The 18748-nt window shown below is 38.0% G+C and overlaps 1 protein-coding gene across 1 annotated transcript; it reads left to right on the forward strand.

Moving 5' to 3' along the window:
* Positions 1-1612: 1612 nt before the first annotated feature.
* On the forward strand, positions 1613-5799 carry LOC137083933 (serine/threonine-protein kinase pim-2-like). The gene is made up of 9 exons (XM_067449870.1): positions 1613-1627; positions 1674-1797; positions 1889-2155; positions 3343-3528; positions 3674-3768; positions 3851-3901; positions 4146-4527; positions 4625-4804; positions 5690-5799. Exons 1-9 carry the CDS (start codon positions 1613-1615, stop codon positions 5779-5781), a joined length of 1392 nt encoding a protein of 463 aa, XP_067305971.1. The 3' UTR covers positions 5782-5799.
* Positions 5800-18748: the final 12949 nt, after the last annotated feature.

Raw genomic sequence — 18748 nt, forward strand, 5'->3', positions numbered from 1 at the left:
CTGACATTTTCCCGACTCAGGCCATTTCGGATCCAGAAGAACTGCTTCCACAGATTCTTCGCTGGGCATCATGTCATCCTTGTCCCAGAGCAGCAGAGGCTCGTACAACGTCATTTGGAGGTGGAGTGGCGATGAATCGGACAGCCGAAGGGAACAGGGTCGGTCTGACAGCTCTGATTGGTCGTGCCCTCCGCTGCCAAGTCAAGTTCCTGTCGAGCCAACAGGGACTTCTACTGGCCGAAATGTTCAGGGTGCCATGGAGGCGTCTATCCTGAACAAGAGCTCAACAGGTGAGACTGAAATAAGGCTGGCCAGTGTAAAGTGTACAGGCAGAGATTTTGCTATTTCATGCAGAACTGCTTCAAGTTTTTATCATGGTAATGTCCGTTCACATTTACTGTTGCTCAGCACAACTTCGATGAAATTTTCTCTTTTTTTGTGTGAAATATTTTTATTGGATATTCGTCAGAACATTCAGAGAAAATTCAAAAGTAATGTTCCCATAATGCAAAATTATAAAAGAAAATGTTCCTTTAACCAAGAGAAAAGCATTTTTGAAACATTGAAAAAAACTGGACGTTTTGAACATTCAGGGAACATTTAGAAATAACACTTTCTTAATTTAATGGTAATGTTAGCAAAACATCTCAATAAGACAAAATCAATTTTTGAGCAAGTTCATAACCAGCCAGTGTTCAAAATGATCTTCTTACCTTAGTCCGATTCACAGCGGTAAGCTTGTAATAATGTTTTATAATTTGAGTGGTACTGGTGGGTTTCTGCTGGAAATTCGAGCATGTCTTTGCGTCTTTACGTCCGGCTAGTAGTAGTATCGCATGGGAGGATGCTGCAGGTGGCGGATCATTTATAGCCTTTACTCACGGCAGCTGAAATAATTAAACTTGTCATTTTGATGGCGGATTGTAATCCAGAAAGGTCCAAACGACAATCATCAGTGACAACTGGAGATTCACTCGTAGTCTAAAGCAAAAGATTCGTCTGTACAGAAATTAAAACCTGCAAGAAACGCTAAAACACGCTAAATACATGTAGTCACGCAATACTGATGTTTTTAGCATGAACAATTTGAGAACAAAGTTTTGCGGGGGAAATTTTTATTTTTTGTCATAAATTTAATGGAATTGTTTTTAGATACTTCACCTTTACATTTTTTATAATTTGTGGAATTGTTAATTTGCAAAGCTTTAATTATTCATCATAGCCCCTAAGCTACCTGAGTAGCTACAATCAATTCATTCAGTTTATTGACACCCCTTCAGTTAAAAAAATATAGGCGTTTAATTCAGATGCGTTTCATAGATTTGATATAAAAGAATCCATCGGAAAAGTGAAGGCTACGTTTTGAAGTTTTATTTTATTCATATAGCCTAAAGATAATTTTATATGGATAATTTTGTTTTATTACCATACAATATTCCTAACACTTCTACCTCCGTAATATTTCAGTCCGGATCGGCCCATGACAGATTAGTTAAACTGTTAATAACTTAAATAATCTGTTAAACGTGTTTTGAGGAAAAATATTTCTTATGATTAAATTAGCAAATTTAATATTAGCAATCTTAAATTGTTCTCAGTGTTACTAGTCATAATGGCATTTTTACCAGTGAGAATTCAGTTGTAGACATTTGGCACCTCTGTCTCTGTCTGAGTTTTCTGTTTCTGTGTCCACAGGTCAGGCTGACAGGACGCTGCAGAGCGACAGCCAACAGAGCTCAGATGAGGATGAACATCCATTCTCTTCATCTTCATCTTCATCTAAATGCTCTTGCGTTGGTAAGAATAGGCTTTTAATAAAGAAGTTATGGCTCCGTTTCTATTTCTGTTTTCAATGGCTGATTTAATGTCTGACATTTTCCCGACACAGGCCATTTCGGATCCAGAAGAACTGCTTCCACAGATTCTTCGCTGGGCATCATGTCATCCTTGTCCCAGAGCAGCAGAGGCTCGTACAACGTCATTTGGAGGTGGAGTGGCGATGAATCGGACAGTCGAAGGGAACAGGGCAGGTCTGACAGCTCTGATTGGTCGTGCCCTCCGCTGCCAAGTCAAGTTCCTGTCGAGCCAACAGGGACTTCTAATGGCCGAAATGTTCAGGGTGCCGTGAAGGCTTCTCCCCTGAAGATCTCAACAGGTGAGACTGAAATAAGGCTGGCCAGTGTAAAGTGTACAGGCAGAGATTTTGCTATTTCATGCAGAACTGCTTCAAGTTTTTATCATGGTAATGTCCGTTCACATTTACTGTTGCTCAGCACAACTTCGATGAAATTTTCTCTTTTTTTGTGTGAAATATTTTTATTGGATATTCGTCAGAACATTCAGAGAAAATTCAAAAGTAATGTTCCCATAATGCAAAATTATAAAAGAAAATGTTCCTTTAACCAAGAGAAAAGCATTTTTGAAACATTGAAAAAAACTGGACGTTTTGAACATTCAGGGAACATTTAGAAATAATACTTTCTTAATTTAATGGTAATGTTAGCAAAACATCTCAATAAGACAAAATCAATTTTTGAGCAAGTTCATAACCAGCCAGTGTTCAAAATGATCTTCTTACCTTAGTCCGATTCACAGCGGTACAAGATCTCAACAGGTGAGACTGAAATAAGGCTGGCCAGTGTAAAGTGTACAGGCAGAGATTTTCCTATTTCATGCAGAACTGCTTCAAGTTTTTATCATGGTAATGTCCGTTCACATTTACTGTTGCTCAGCACAACTTTGATGAAATTTTTTTTTGTTTTAGAAATATTTTAATTGGACATTCGTCTAACATTTTCAGAACATTCAGAGAGAATTCAAAATCTAATTCTCAATAAGCCATGAACTCAGTGGTACTTGTGCTGTCTGACACACACCCGAAACTTGCGCACAGAAAGCCGCTTATCAGACGGCAAACAATCCAGAATAGAATTCTATTTCAAGACTTTTTGCTTTTGAATTGTCAAATACACAGAAAATTGTCAAACTGGCTGTCATATTACAGAGTCGGTTATGGCATAAATAACACATAGCTATGCATTTAAAAATTAACGTTTATTTAAATATGTTGTATTTAATATAACATAAATATATTATATTTGCCATTACCAGAACTGATTTGGTCAAATGAAGCCAAAAAGATCAGATAAAGCAAGAAAAATAACTATATTGTGACCACTAATATTTGTAAAATAAGATTTTGGGACATTTATGCAGGCATTATCTAGAAATCAGGAGGATAGCCTGGAAGTATTTCCATTACTTTGGATTTATAACATTACAGATGAAAATGTAAAAGTTAAATGTCAGCAGACGTCATTTAAATGAAAATCTTCATTTCAGAAAATCCTACAGAATGTGGGAAAGGGAAAAGAATTCGTTCTTTCTTCAAGAGGGTATGGAAGGCTATGAAGAGTTCTGTCTGCTGCTGTTGTCTCAGTAGTGCTGTGGATGTTGTGGAGCCTTTTTCCCCTGATCCTGAGCCATCATCATCTGCGTCAGATCCCTCCGGCGTCAAGCTAAATGATGGTAAATCGCTGATCATTATTTCTCCAACATCGTTTTAAACAGTATTGTCATCTTGTTTTTCACTGAAATGGCTTGTTTTGAGGAAATATTAAAAAAAAAAATTTTTAGGTCATATATTTCTCATATTTTTCTGTTTGTTTTTCAGAGTCTTTTGAGTCTCTCTATAATGTGGGAGAGATGCTTGGATCCGGAGGATTTGGCAGCGTGTACAAGGGAACACGCAAATTTGATGGCAAAAAGGTAAATCTGACTGAATTGTTCAAACATTTTGCTCTTGAATGCATCAAAACATATTTCAAACTAACTTTCTTTTTTGTTGCAGGTTGCCATCAAGCAGTTAAGCAAGACTGAAAACAATCGTTATCTTTATATTGTAAGTTGGCCAAAACCTGAATATGTATTTAGTCGTTTCAGCGCAGATTACTGTAGTTAATACACCCGTAGAAAGCATTAAGTGTAAATGTGATTGACAAATAACCAAATAACTTTGAGCTGAAAAGGCTCTTTTGAATGTATCAAAAAAGATACTTTTAAAAAAAGGACTTTTTCAAAGATACTGTGATATATTTTCTTCATATTTTTACTCAGCTAACCTTCTGATTAATATTTTTCTCTAGCCTGGGCATCCCAAACCTCTCGTTACAGAAGTGGCGCTGCTGCTGATGATGAGGCGAAAACCCATAAGCCCGCTCATCATACAGCTATACGAGTGGTTTGAACATCCTGGAAAATTCACTCTTGTTATGGAGTTCCCGGAGCCTTGCATGAGCTTGCGGGACTACATCGTTCGTAAACCCATCCTGTATGAACCCACAGCACGGTTCATCATGCGACAGGCTCTGCTGGCAGTACAGGTCTGCATCGAGCATGGTGTTTTTCATAATGACATTCATGCGCAGAATTTCCTGTTGAATGAAAGGACGTTGGAGCTCAAGCTGATAGACTTTGGCTGCGGTCAGCTATTTAGTAGTGATGGCTACGAGAGCAGAACATACGCTGGTGAGCATTTTGATAGTGTGAAAACCTGAATGTAGTGACTTATCATTTAATGCTTAAAAAAAAAAAGCTCATCAATGTGCAAATGTCTTGTTTACAGGACTACCTTATTACTGCCCACCTGAAGTCTTAACAGAACCTCGTTTCCACGCCGTACCAGCAAATGTCTGGGCTCTAGGAGTGCTGTTGTTCACTATGGTGCACGTGTTTCATCCTTTTCCCAATTGGAATCAAATCAGACAAGCCAAAATTCCATTAATGTACCACAACTTATCCAAAAGTGAGTGAATCATATTGACAACATTGATAACACACACACACACACACACACACACACACACACACACACACACACACACACACACACACACACACACACACACACACACACACACACACACACACACACACACACACACACACACACACAGCAAAGGCTCTGAACAGAAACAGTTAAAGATGAAGTTATGTAAGATTTTTTTATATATAGCTCAACGTATAGCGAGAGTTTGGGGCGTGGCTACTGTAGCAGGCGGAGCCATGGGAAAAGAAATTTAGCTAAAGAAGTGAAAAACTAAATTCGCTGCATTTATACCTTACACAGGTCATGAACATGTCAAAGTGAACTAAGCATTGTGATACAAAGCACGCTTCAATAATAATAATAATAATAGATTTCATTTATAATGCACTTTTCATTCCGAAGAATCCCAAAGTGCAACAAAGGGAAAAAATAACACAAAATTAATAACAAGTAAAAATATAGAATAATACAAACAATCAACCAACACAGAAAACTGAACAGAAACAGAGCTGATGGTGAACAGAAAACAGAGCTAATGATATATCATAGTCATGCTCCCGTTCAGAAAGATACATTTTCATAAAGACAAATGCAACACAGCTAAAAGTATTCCTAATATGTTGAACCTTAAACAAGAGCTGTGTTTGTGATATTGGGGAAGACGTAATGCACAAAAGGGGCCGTTGCAAGGTTTTTTGAAAATATTATTTATTTTGTTATTCTGCCCTGTGCCACTAGTGTTACAGAAACTACATACTTCACTTTTAAAGTAAAGCTAAAGAACATTTTACAGTATAATAATCATGTTTTAGATGCTGTTTTCATAGATGCATGACTAACTCCTTATTAAAATTTGTACAGAATACAGGGATCTGATTAGCCAGTGCCTAGCCCGGGATCCAACTAAACGGCCAACGTTAGAGCAGATGTCACGACATAGATGGATGAGATGACCTACTGTAGATTGGAGAAGTTCAGGAGATTCACTCGATCAGTGATTTCAGCAGGTGTGAGGAAGTGTAACAGACAGAGTAGGATTATTATCATTTGTCTTATTTCAAATTTGCGTTCTTGTTATGGTCAAGTCACCTTCATTTATGAAGTGCTTCATACAATACAGATCATTTCAAAGCGGCTTTACTGTAATAAACAGGAAAATATACAGTGTAATAAACTCTAAAAATCATTCATGAGTTGACTTGTTCATATAATCTTTGTATTGAATAGGAAACAACATACTTGCTGTCCTTGATGGAGGGCTTGAGCTCGAGACTTGAGCCGAAGCCTGATGTTCAACCCCAGCCTGACTGAGAACTCAGAGCCTGTCCACGTCTGAGCAAGAACACGAGAGACTGCAAGACTGGGAAGAAGTCATCAGTCATCACAGCCACATTTGCTTTGATTTTAAACGTCAAGACAAGTCATCTTTATTTATATAGAGCCTTATATACGACCGATCTTTACTCACAGCAGCTGGAATATTTAAACTTGTCATTTTGATGGCGGATTGTAATCCAGAAAGGTCCAAACGACAATCATCAGTGACAACTGGAGATTCACTCGTAGTCAAAAGCAAAAGATTCGTCTGTACAGAAATTGAAACCTGCAGGAAACGCTAAAACACGCTAAATACATGTAGTCACGCAATACTGATATTTTTAGCATGAACAAATTGAGAACAAAGTTTTGCGGGGAAAATTGTATTTTTTCTCATAAATTTAATGGAATTGTTTTTAGATACTTCACCTTTAAATTCATGTTTTTATAATTCGTGGAATTGTTTATTTGCAAAGCTTTAATTATTCATCATAGCCCCTAAGCTAACTGAGTAGCTACAATCAATTCATTCAGTTTATTGACACCCCTTCAGTTAAAAAAATATAGGCATTTAATTCAGATGTGTTTCTTTTACTCTGTTATTTGATTTAAAATAATCCATCGGAAAAGTGAAGTCAAATTTTCCAAGTATTATTTTATTCATATAGTTAATTTTTGCTTTACCATACAGTATTCTGAACGCTTCTACTTCTGTTAAACGGCATCAGTCGCTGCCCAATACTGTTCCATTTCAAAGTTTACATCTAGCCAAGAATAGTTTAAATCCCCGGATGTGTCCTTTTATCAAGGATGCATCAAGAGGTGACTTTAGCCGACTTGAGACAGACAGGTATCCCAGAATGCATCTCGTGCCAAACAACAAGTGTCAATAGCAGATGAGAAACCCAGTGTAATTTAAAAATACTACTGTTACTTTTTTACGAAATGTACTTGTTTAAAGTTCAAACCTGTGTTTTATTCATAAAGAGATCGCCTATTTGAATTTGATCTGCCGTTTTCAGAGTTGTGAGATCCAGTCGATCACCGGGCGCTCAACGCTCTTTAACCCCGCTGAGAGCAGCCTTTCTTCAGCTAGTTCTTCTGATGTTTGCCGCTGACTCTGATGTCTCTGTAGTGGTTAAACATGAGATATAATTTGTCTAACTGGCAAATCATTTTGGCTGAGCTTGAGCAAAGTGAATTTTCATAACTTTGTATTTTTAGGCTTGTTTAATAGTTGTAGCCTACTAGCACTGACTTTGTATGTTTGACTGGATTGTTTGCTTTATTTCTTGGCTATTTGATCTTACATAAACTGGCATTTAACAAAAAGAGACTTTTTTGTTATATTTAATTTACTACATTGATAAATATATATGCACACTTATTGTCTGAACCACATATTAATGTTTTATATATTTTTTAATAAAAAAATTAAACAAAAAGCAGCAGGGTTGTTTTTTATATTTTGTTTTGTTATAAATATACATGCAGTGAAGATAATAAAGGTACGCTTTACCTGAACTATATTGTGTGGTTATTAATATGTTTAAGATTGTTTTAAATGAAAATGAAATGAGGCAGGGTGGTGTTTTTTAATACTGTAGCTTAAAATACACATACAGAGATATAGATAACAGGATTAGAGCGAGCTGAGTGACGCGATGAAGAACGCGCTGCAGCACGCAACAGTTTCAGAACCACGTCGTCCACAGAACCGTAAGTTAGCCGCGCTACCCATACACATTATTTTCTTTCGTTAAATATAAGCTTTCACGGCAGTTTTCACGTGGATTTTAATCGGAGCGATGTCTACAATATTTACCAACAATACTTTTTAATAAAGTCACTTTTCTGTTCATTCTGGTCTGAGATGAAACCTGGATGAAACTAGTGATCGACCGATATATCGGCGCCATCTTGTGGACGTTTTGAGAATTCCATGCGCGCCATTAAAGGTGGGGGGGGGGGGGGCACTCAGTTTCAGTCAGTGTCATGTCAATCTTGAGTACCTATAGAGTAGCATTGCATCCTGCATATCTCCGAAAAGTCTTAATTTTTTTTATAATTATATAAGAAAGATGCGCTGTTCCGAGTCTTTCCGAAAAAAGCCGAGCTGGTGGGGGCGTGTCGTGTGAGCGGAGCTAAATAATGACGTGTGCGCGCCGCTGTTATTGTGTTGAGTGCGTCGTAAAGCTGTGTCATCCCTAACAGCGGGAAAAAACTTTATTCAAAATAAAAATATGGCTTTTAATCAGATACAGCCATACATCTATGATCCGGAATCAGACCCAGAGGTTGCAGTTGAACAGGAGCAGCAGCAAAAAACGACTAGAGCAGGACATCTCTACAGCCCCTTTCACACTGCGATTCCGGCAAATACACGGATAATGCGACCCGGCATTTGTTCCCGGGACGCTAGATTTGGTCCATTCAGACTGCCAGCGAAATACCGTAATATGTGCGTTTTCACACACAACCCGTAACGGTCCCGGGTCGAGTTGACACGTGACATCCTGATGTGACGTATAATGGCGAGCGATCTCAGGTTCAGCGCGGATAGTAAGGAGCTCCGTGGTCTCGACTTGTGTCCAGTTTGCACACATTCTGCTTGTTTAATTTTAGTTTCTTTTGTATACGAATACTCTCTGCGTTTAAAACACCGACTAGCTCTTCTGGCACTGCAGGGTTGTATTATTGAAAAAACAAGCTCTAGGAGTCGCACGATAACTACGTACACGTTGCGGCATTAGTTTCGGCTTTTGTTCACACAGCGCTCGTCCCGGGTCGAATAACGCAATATTACTAGGTCCCCGACACGGGTCGAATTCGGTAATCAATCCCGGGACGTGGTTGCTTTCACACAGAAGGCGACCCGGCAATGTTCCGGGAATATTGCGGGTCCGACGTGCAGTGTGAAAGGGGCTTATGTGGTACAAGTTATACACTAACTATATAATATGCTTAGCGACTTGTGTTATTTACATATTTATACTTGAATTATATCGTCGTATTTTTGTCTTTGAAGGTGTACATGTGGGAAGTGCAGTTGTGCACGTGTGTGTGTGTGTTTACGCGTGGTTTGTGTAGACAATTGTAGTAAGCGGACTGGTTTTGCACGGCAGGCTAGTGTTTACATAGAAAGACACGGAATAGTAGCGCATTTGAATGAAGAAGCGTGCTTATTTAGTATAACATACTTCCCCACTCTTTGTGTATTGTTGTTTGGAGTGCTTTTACAATACACAAACATAAAGTTACACAAATAGTGGCCAGCTAAACAAATGTACACGCACTACACATCACATGCTCCATTGATCAATTAAGTATACGTGATCATGTTTGGGCTACTTGATGAGCATAGGCAAAAACACAGACATTTGAAGCAGTCTCACTCACCGCCTGCGGTTCTAACGTTGGGACCTTTATCGTTGGGACTGCTCCATCCTTTAGCATTAGGCGATCGGGAAAATCCGGCGTCAAGCTGGGCCTTGTTTATGAAACAGTCGGCACCGAAATGCAGTGAACAGATATAAACATTCGCGCAACTCAGTTGCTGATCCGGAAAAGCAAATTACATCCACTGTTGCCTTACCGCGGGGTTTTTGGCGAATCTGTGCAGGACTGTCTTGGTCTGGCAACCAAAAACGCACTTTTTTGGTGACATTGTTAATTTCTTGAAGTCACATCACCTGTGCAGCGCAGCCTACGAGCCCCGCTTTGATGGGCGTAGCCTGTTGCTTTCGCTCTCTCTCTCACGCTCTTCCGGTAGAATTGCCCATACAAGGAAATTCCGACCTTTTACCGCCAAGTGGACCCATGATCGAAAAAAACTTGCCAAAACTTATGACTAACCGGAAGTAGTATTTTTGACAAAGAAATACTCCCATCAAACGTCCACCTTAACTTTTGAAACTTGTTTAGTATGGGATTCCAAGTCTTTAACAGTGTAAAAAGATCAGTATGCATGAAACAGCATTTCACCCCCCCCCTTTAAAGGACTGCGTGAAGGGAGATGATGATGAGTCAACAGCGGTGTTCAAAGGTAAAATAACCTGAATCCCTCAATTAATCAACGTTGTTTAACATAACAGTAATGCACAATTGTATGGGAGGCCTTTTCAGCATAAAAAAGTTTACAGAGCTCTAAAAAAAAAATTATAGAGCTCTGTAATTGTAATTGTTACTAGTAAAAATTGAATTATAGAGCTCTTTAATTGAATTGTTACTAGTAAAAATATAATTACAACAAGTAACGCTGGAACGTTTTTATGCTGAAACGGCCTTCCATAGCGCTCTGTCATCAGCATTTCATAGACTGACACAAATATTCATTTTGGTACCGTAGATGAGATTGACTCTTTAAGAAAAGTAAACAAAACAGCGGATACAGCATAGCTTTTACAATGTTTGCATATTCCAGAGAATATTCACTCTTTAGTCTATTAAACACATAAACATTTTAAAACTGTAGTTTAAAATTAATTCTTATATTTATGCTCATAGTTATGTGGAGTTGATAGACTCAACTCTCATTTATGTTCTCCATTTGAAAACATTAGACTATATAAATGCCTGTTGCCTGTTGTTAATATGTTAATTTATAAATAAAAAGGTAAAACAGCATTAATGTTAAAAAGACTTTGCACTGTATTAAAAAAAAAATCATACTATTTATTGATGTAAATGTCTTGTTCTGTGTAAGCGAGTGAAACTGCAAAAATGACTCTGAAAAAAAAAAGCTCAGTTCAGTGCTGTTGCTGTAATTGTAAAAAACAGAAATAGCACAATAAGTAAATATTGGCTCTATATTATCGGTTATCGGCACATAAGCATACAAATAATCGTTATCGGTAAAAAAAAAACAAATCTGTCGATCACTAGATGAAACGCTGCTTGTCAATCAACAGTCATGGGAGGGGTGTCCGACTGTGCGTTGGCTTGATTTGAGACAGGAACACATATAAGGAGATTAAAAAAACCACTGGATGGATTTTTTCACCATTATAGGATGGTTGTGTTGTACATGCACTGCAACACACATTTCCATACAATCAGCTTTCAAAAGTCCATGTACAATTATATGACCCCTTTAAATCCTGATAAAAAAAATTGTTAATCAATTTTCAACCTGTCCTGATTTGTTGTCATGTTGGTAGTGTTTGTGTGTGTGTGTATATATATCGGAACCATTGTGTGTGGGTGGGACAAGACCCACCCACTTTTTAAGACCAATGATATTGGACCCACTCACTTTTATCGTCTCCAATTCAGCACATGTCTGCTTACATTGACTACCCTTTAACCGAGAAACTTATTAAGAAACTTATTATTAAACACATGTTAAACGCTTTATTTCCCCTTTTCTAATATTTTCTATTTTTTTATTGAAAATAAATACCTTTCCGATCCGATATGTGATGGGGAAAGGGAGTAGAGCGAGTGTGGCAAAAGGCGAATTCGAACCTATGCTCGATATGAAATATATGCATATATGAAAACAGCCCTGACCTGTCGAGGCATGGACTCCACTAGACACCTGAAGGTGTGCTGTGGTATCTGGCACAGGTGATATGTGTCAAAATAGCATCCAAATAAATGGCAGGACCCAAGGTTTATTAGTAGAACATTGGCCAAAGCATCACACTGCCCTCGCCAGCTTGCCATCGGGGGGGGCAATGCTACTTCTCTGTAGCCCAAATGTGGTTTGACCTGGGGAGTGCGGCACCTGTAGCCCATTTCCTGCACACGCCTGTGCACGGTGGCTCTGGATGTTTCTACTCCAGACTCAGTCCACTGCTTCCGCAGGTCCCCCAAGGTCTGGAATCGGTCCTTCTCCCCAATCTTCCTCAGGTCACCTCTTCTCGTTGTGCAATGTTTTTTGCCACACTTTTTCCTTCCCACAGACTTCCCACTGAGGTGCCTTGATACAGCACTCTGGGAACAGCCTATTAGTTCAGAAATTTCTTTCTTTGTCTTACCCTCTCACTTGAGGGTGTAAATGATGGCCTTCTGGACAGCAGTCAGGTCGGCAGTCTTACCCATGATTGCGGTTTTGAGTAATGAACCAGGCTGGGAGTTTTTTAAAGCCTCAGGAATCTTTTGTAGGTGTTTAAAGTTAATTAGTTGATTCAGATGATTAGGTTAATAGCTCGTTTAGAGAACCTTTTCATGATATGCTAATTTTTTGAGATTTTGGAATTTTGGGTTTTCTTGAGCTGTATGCAAAAATCATCAATATTAAAACAATAAAAGACCTGAAATATTTCAGTTGGTGTGCAATGAATCTAAAATATATGAAAGTTTAATTTTTTTCTTACATTATGGAAAATAATGAACTTTATCACAATATGCTAATTTTTTGAGAAGGACCTGTATATTAGGTTGAACACAATGAAATTAAGTTATGACAAAATGTTAAAAAAATCATGTTACTTTAGCTAATTTTAATGAATTAAACTGAAAGGGAGGCAAAAAATTTTTTTGGAGTGGATTAAATATATTTTTGTTTTCCCATCTGCTCAAAGAGCAAAAGAAAAACTCCACAATAGTGTCTTCACAACTTTCCAAAAGAGAGAATCATGACAGCAGTCGAGATAAAGATGTCAATTTTACAGTCATTCCCATAGACGCAGTATTAGAAACACCCTCACATCAGTGTTTGTTTCTTGTAATTTGATGCAAAAAAAAGGGTAAGTATACTGTTATAAGTGTACATACTTTTTTCATGAAAATATAAAACAATTTGCAGGATTTACAATTTTGATGAGCATTAAAATGTCATCACTGTCTGTGAAAGCGTCCCTTGAGGCCGGAACGAAGCATAGTTTTCTTAAATCATATGACTTGTTCAGTTTGAGTCGAGCTCCAAAGCACTCATTTGAAAGATTCGTAAAGTTTACAAGCTTCTTTTAGAACACAGTCATATCACTATCTCCCTTCTACTAAGTTTTATATTTTGTTTGCAATTTAATGTAATGACATTCATACATTTTCTACACGTTGGTGCAATTGTATATTCTTTCACTGCTCATAAAGAGAGAAAAACGGGTGAGGAAGAGCAATAGGCATACAAAGAAAAATAGAGAGAGAAAAAACAGATGGGAATTCTGAATTTGGGTCTGTGGATGTGTGTCTTAGAGAAAGGGAGCCTCTTATTCTCTCTCAGCAGGAGCTTGGCCTAAACTTCGGCCTAGTCTCGTCTGCCCAGCAGGAGACTTTCCTGAGTTGACTGCCCAAGGGAGGGGCACCTGCCCCTGCCACAAACACTGCAGCGCAGGCAGCGGAGTGTGAGGATGGAAAGACACTCAGGATTCCAGGAACAGGAACATGTGTTGGATTTATGAAGCACACAGGTAACACAAAACGATGCAGTGAAAAAAAGGGAACTATTTCCCCCCATACGTACCTCTGAGGTCTGTCTTCAACAGCTTTCTGCTGCCTCCTTCAAAATGAGAGCTTTCTCTCCGACACAGTCATAGTGGTTATTGTTGGAAACCTCAACCATACCAACTCTTGGTGACTACCAATATAAACTGACAGCTTATGGATTTGCTGCCCTCCCTCATGGCAATATTTTCCACTGTTTGGGTTCGTTGGATACTAGCATATGTTTGAAGTTTATCACATGCTCAATCATTCAGACCCTCTTGAGAGAGAACAACGGAGAGAGGGTCTGAGTTCAAGACCCCAAAGTCCTCCAGCTGAACTTGGATATTGTCATTAAACTATTAGGCTAAGTACATCCCCCGAAAGACTTCTTCATGCTAAGTACTTAACTTAATCCGAATCCAAAGACAGAACATAGATGAGAATAAGGAGCATATTTCATAATAATTTTCATTCTTTACTCATTTTTACTGAGTCATTTTGACCCAATATTATTTTCTTTCTTCTGTGAAATGCAAAATGCTATGTTTGGCAATAATAATAAAAAAAAACATTGCTTCAAAGAAAGATTGATTTATACTGTCACGCTCAAAAAAAACACTATAATGTTTCACAGAAGTTGTCCTTTGACTAATGGACTATATTCCAAATCACACAATAACTTTGTGTGAAGAACAATTAAATTTAAGCTATCATCCACTGATTACATGTATGCATTTGGCAGATGTTTTTAAGTTATTTAAATTGCATTGAAGGTCCATATTTTATCAGTTCTTGCCAGCTCCAAAGGTGGACAGTAACTAAGTACATTTACTTGAGTACTGTACTTAAGTACACTTTTTGAGTATCTGTACTTCACTGGAGTATTATTTTTTCTGGAAACTTATGACTTTTACTTCACTACATTTGAAAGACAAATATCGTACTTTTTACACCTCTACATTTCTATCTAGGCCAAAAGTCGTTTCTGTAGCAGCTCTGAAAGTCCAAGGATGATTTTTTCCATCTTTAAAAGGTTTTTTGGTGTTGTTGTTTCAGACAGTCTGTCGGGAATCTCTCTTATAGGGTCATATACATTTTCCCAACTCTTTTTGAACACTGATCAGGTCATAGCAAAATGGAAGAAGACGGTTCTTAGGCAAAAGTGTGTGCACCCATAGCCATACTTTGAAAGTATGTTTCAGTTTAAAAAAAAATCAAGATTAGTTTAGTTGGCATACACTTGGTGCATGTCTTATAAAATATTAAAAATATAAACGTCTGGGAGAAAGAGAAGAGTAAAGTTGGGAGAATATCAGATGTGTATCAGTGTATTGGATCCGTGCATTCGGCCTTAGTGACAGCAGCTTTGTAAAGAGCTTTCTAACTTTTCTACAAGTATTTAAATTAGTTTAAGTTAGTCGTATGCTAGTATGTCAGATGGAGCATCACTGACTGGATTAAACCATGATGACAGTGTGCATTTATACAACAATAATAAAATAATGCATTGGCATAAAAAAGGAAATTTACTTTAATACTTAAGTACTTTTGAAAACAAATACTTCTGTACTTTTACTTGAGTAAAAATCTATTTTTACAACTTTCACTTGTAACGGAGTAATATTTGACCAGTAGTACTTTTACTTTTACTCAAGTAATAGAGTTGTGTACTTTGTCCACCTCTGGCCAGCTCCATGCTCTACTGTTTGAGCTATAGAAAAGGCACTGATAATCTTCCCCTCCATCAAATCTCAAATTTTATTTGCATGTTGCCAACATTGCATATCATATATGACAGACTGCATCATATTCAGCATATTTGAAAAAAGCAGATGAGATATTAGATGGTATTGAGGAAGACTATCAGTGACCAATTAGGCTACATTTCCACACATAGCGTACGGCTTCAGTAGACTTAACCCTTTAGGCGCCAGAGGTTTTTTCCTAAAATGTTCGATTTTGACATCTTAATTCCAAAAGGCTATATCTTAAAATTGATAAAAGATAGAAACTTTCTGTAAATTAGAGAAATATTAAGGAGGACCCTAAGTTTATGTAGAGATTACATTTTCCCATCTAATTTGCATATTATGACGTCATAGCGTGGGTCAATCTTGGATTATAGAATTTTCATGAAAAGCCACATGTTTAAATGATAAAATGCAGCACTTCTTTCCCCCCAAAATGTCCCTCACCTTCTGTGTGCTATAATGCACAATACTGAATGTTCAGGTAAATAGTAAATAGTAAACAAACTGTGTAAATCATTACTAATAAGTGGTAGAAACAAACCGAATCCATAGCGGTTTGCCTTTTGCTGTAGAGATTTTCCATTTACCACATACAGTAAGCACTCTGATTGCATATATGGGGCACATATATATTATATATGATATATTATGCATAATAGCCCCTCTGCCCCGTGTCACAGCGCGTCTGCTCGCGTCCAGATCTGCCTCACGCGCCGCCGAGTGTGCTGAGTGCACAGCCACGAACACTGTGCACTCAGCACACTTATTATCATTTTGACTCCCCACCCTGCCTCCACATTGCCCTCAAACTTGTTTATGAATACTTCGACCTCTTCTAACATACCCAGTGGCGTTAGATAAAGTCTCCACCACAATACTGTCGCCGCGATCGCGGAGAGGCGCGCGGTGAGAAGACGCGCGCTTCATGGTGAGCGCGGCAAAAATCTCCCACGGCCGCCTAATTCCCAACACTACACACCTGCTAACTTCGCGATGAACACTCGGACCCCGGGAAACATTATTCTCACCACTGACATTGGGCAAAGGACCATCTACATTGGGCAAATGATTCACCATTTGTAGTATAACGTTAGGTTTAGTTTCACTTTCAGAGTCAACGTCATCTCACATTTCCCTTCAGAATCAGGGTCCGCGAATAGAAGACCCAACACTTCATTGCGGGTAAGCTTTATTGATGCCATTAGAAAATAATAATAGTAATAATAATCTAATGCAAATACTCGCTGACGTTGACAATGGTCTGATAAAACAGCTCACTCGCACGTCAGCTCCGCTTTTGTTTACACTGATTCAATGCGCTCTTGCTCGTATATTTTGTATAGAATCATGATGTTTGTATGAGTCAGGGATGAAGTACAACATGTCTACTATCTAGTGGAGGGGAGGTTGAATGAAATTTGACACCCTATTTGACAAAATCGGCCGTTTTATTCAGTGACGCATCTTGTCGAGTAAACTCGACCGTGGCGCCAAGAGGGTTAAAAATGTTAGTTTACCTTAAACTGAAAATTATGTCATTAATGACTCACCCTAATGTTGTTCCACACCCAAAAGACCTCCGTTTATCTTCGCAAAACACAATTTAAGATAATTCATATTCAGTCCGAGAGCTTTTCTGTTCCGCCAATATGCACACTATACTGTCCATGTCCAGAAAGGGAATAAAAACATCATCAAAGTAGTCCATCTGTGACATCAGTTAGTTAATTAGAATCTCTTGAAGCATCGAAAATACATTTTGGTCCAAAAATAACAAAAACTACGACTTTATTCAGCATTGTCTTCTCTTCCGTTTTTTTTTTTTTTTTTAATCTGCAAACAAAGATTTGAACGGTCATGAATCAGCGGATTGATTCATGATTTGGATCGCGTGTCAAACTGCCAAACTGCTGAAATCACGTGACATTGACGATCTGAATCATGAATCTTCGATCGAATCTTTGTTTCCGGATTGAAAACACACACGGAAGAGAAGACAATGCTGAATAAAGTCGTAGTTTTTGTTATTTTTGGACCGAAATGTATTTTCGATGCTTCAAGAGATTCTAATTAACTAACTGATGTCACATATGGACTACTTTGATGATGTTTTTATTCCCTTTCTGGACATGGACAGTATAGTGTGCATACACTTTCATTGGAGGAACAGAAAAGCTCTCGTACTAAACTGTGTTCCGAAGATGAACGGAGGTCTTACGGGTGTGGAACGACATTAGGGTGAGTCATTAATGACATCAATTTAAATGTTTGGGTGAACTAACCCTTTAAATACAGTGCATTAGTTTGCGCTACTTTTATGACACCTTTTTGAAACTTGCCATGTAAAACACAATCCATTTGGTTTGTTTGGAAGAGGCTTAGACATGCTTAAAACACAAATAATTTTAATGGATAGTTCCCCAAAAATGAAAATTCTGTCGTCATTTACTCACCCTCAAGTTGTTCCAAACCTGTATGAGTTTCTTTCTTCTGTTGAACACAAAAGAAGATATTTAGAAGAATGTGGGTAATCAACAGTTGATGGGCCCCATTTACTTCCATAGTATATATATTTTTAAGGAACTTAATGGGACCCATCAACAGTTAGAGACATTCTTTAAAATATATTATTTTTTTGTTCAACAGAAGAAAGAATTGCATATAGGTTTGGAACAACTTGTGGGTGAGTAAAAGATGACAGAATTTTCTTTTCAGTTTTAACTATCCCTTTAATACATGTTTGCAATGACATGGCAGTGAGTAAATGGTCGACTATCATATAATATAAAATAACTGACACATTAAATACACTACAGAATTGTCTTCCACAGGATTTACCCAAGTCTGGATCAGCGGGACAAAATGAAGCTGTTGTGGCAACCGTATTCTCATTCAATAGGACATCATTTATGACTTCCAACGGTCTGATCACACCGTGAGGCAGGAACATACACATACATTATTTCTCCTTCAACAAGCTGTAATGTTTCTCAGGTAAATGGAAACACATGCCCAAGGAAAATGAAAAGAGGTCCTCGTGGAGTCCCATGTTAGATGGCGTTTCCCAAACTACATTATAGAGATTGGATGGATGTTATAGACCAAACGAGAACATCAGTGTTTTATGATATAGCGCAAATAAATCACAACCCCAAACATAAAACATTTTGTTCAAAAGCAGGTGTTTGATCATTGTAGTTTATCTAAGTCAGGATGTCACATTATTTAGTTGCTATTGTGTATTATTGATTTTATAATCTTTTTTTTAATGTTTCATCTACAAAAAAACAACTGCCAAGACTGCCATGTCCCAAATACATCCCCAAGGGGCTAAAGACAACAATGTGACACACACAAAGAGAAGTCTACGTCTTTACTGCTCTCTGTCAAAAAAACAAAACAAAAAAAACAATATTTGTTCATGTGCGTCACAGAGCAGCAGGCAACCACAAACCAATACAGTGCTGTTATTCAACAATAC

Source organism: Pseudorasbora parva, chromosome 7 (genome assembly GCF_024679245.1).
Source record: "Pseudorasbora parva isolate DD20220531a chromosome 7, ASM2467924v1, whole genome shotgun sequence".
Lineage (NCBI taxonomy): Eukaryota > Metazoa > Chordata > Actinopteri > Cypriniformes > Gobionidae > Pseudorasbora > Pseudorasbora parva.

Bases quoted from the DNA above. Each gene is read 5' to 3' on its own strand.
- LOC137083933 (XM_067449870.1), top strand. The intron at 2,156-3,342 runs GTGAGACTGAAA...TCTTCATTTCAG, and splicing joins TCCCCTGAAGATCTCAACAG to AAAATCCTACAGAATGTGGG. The intron at 3,902-4,145 runs GTAAGTTGGCCA...ATTTTTCTCTAG, and splicing joins ACAATCGTTATCTTTATATT to CCTGGGCATCCCAAACCTCT.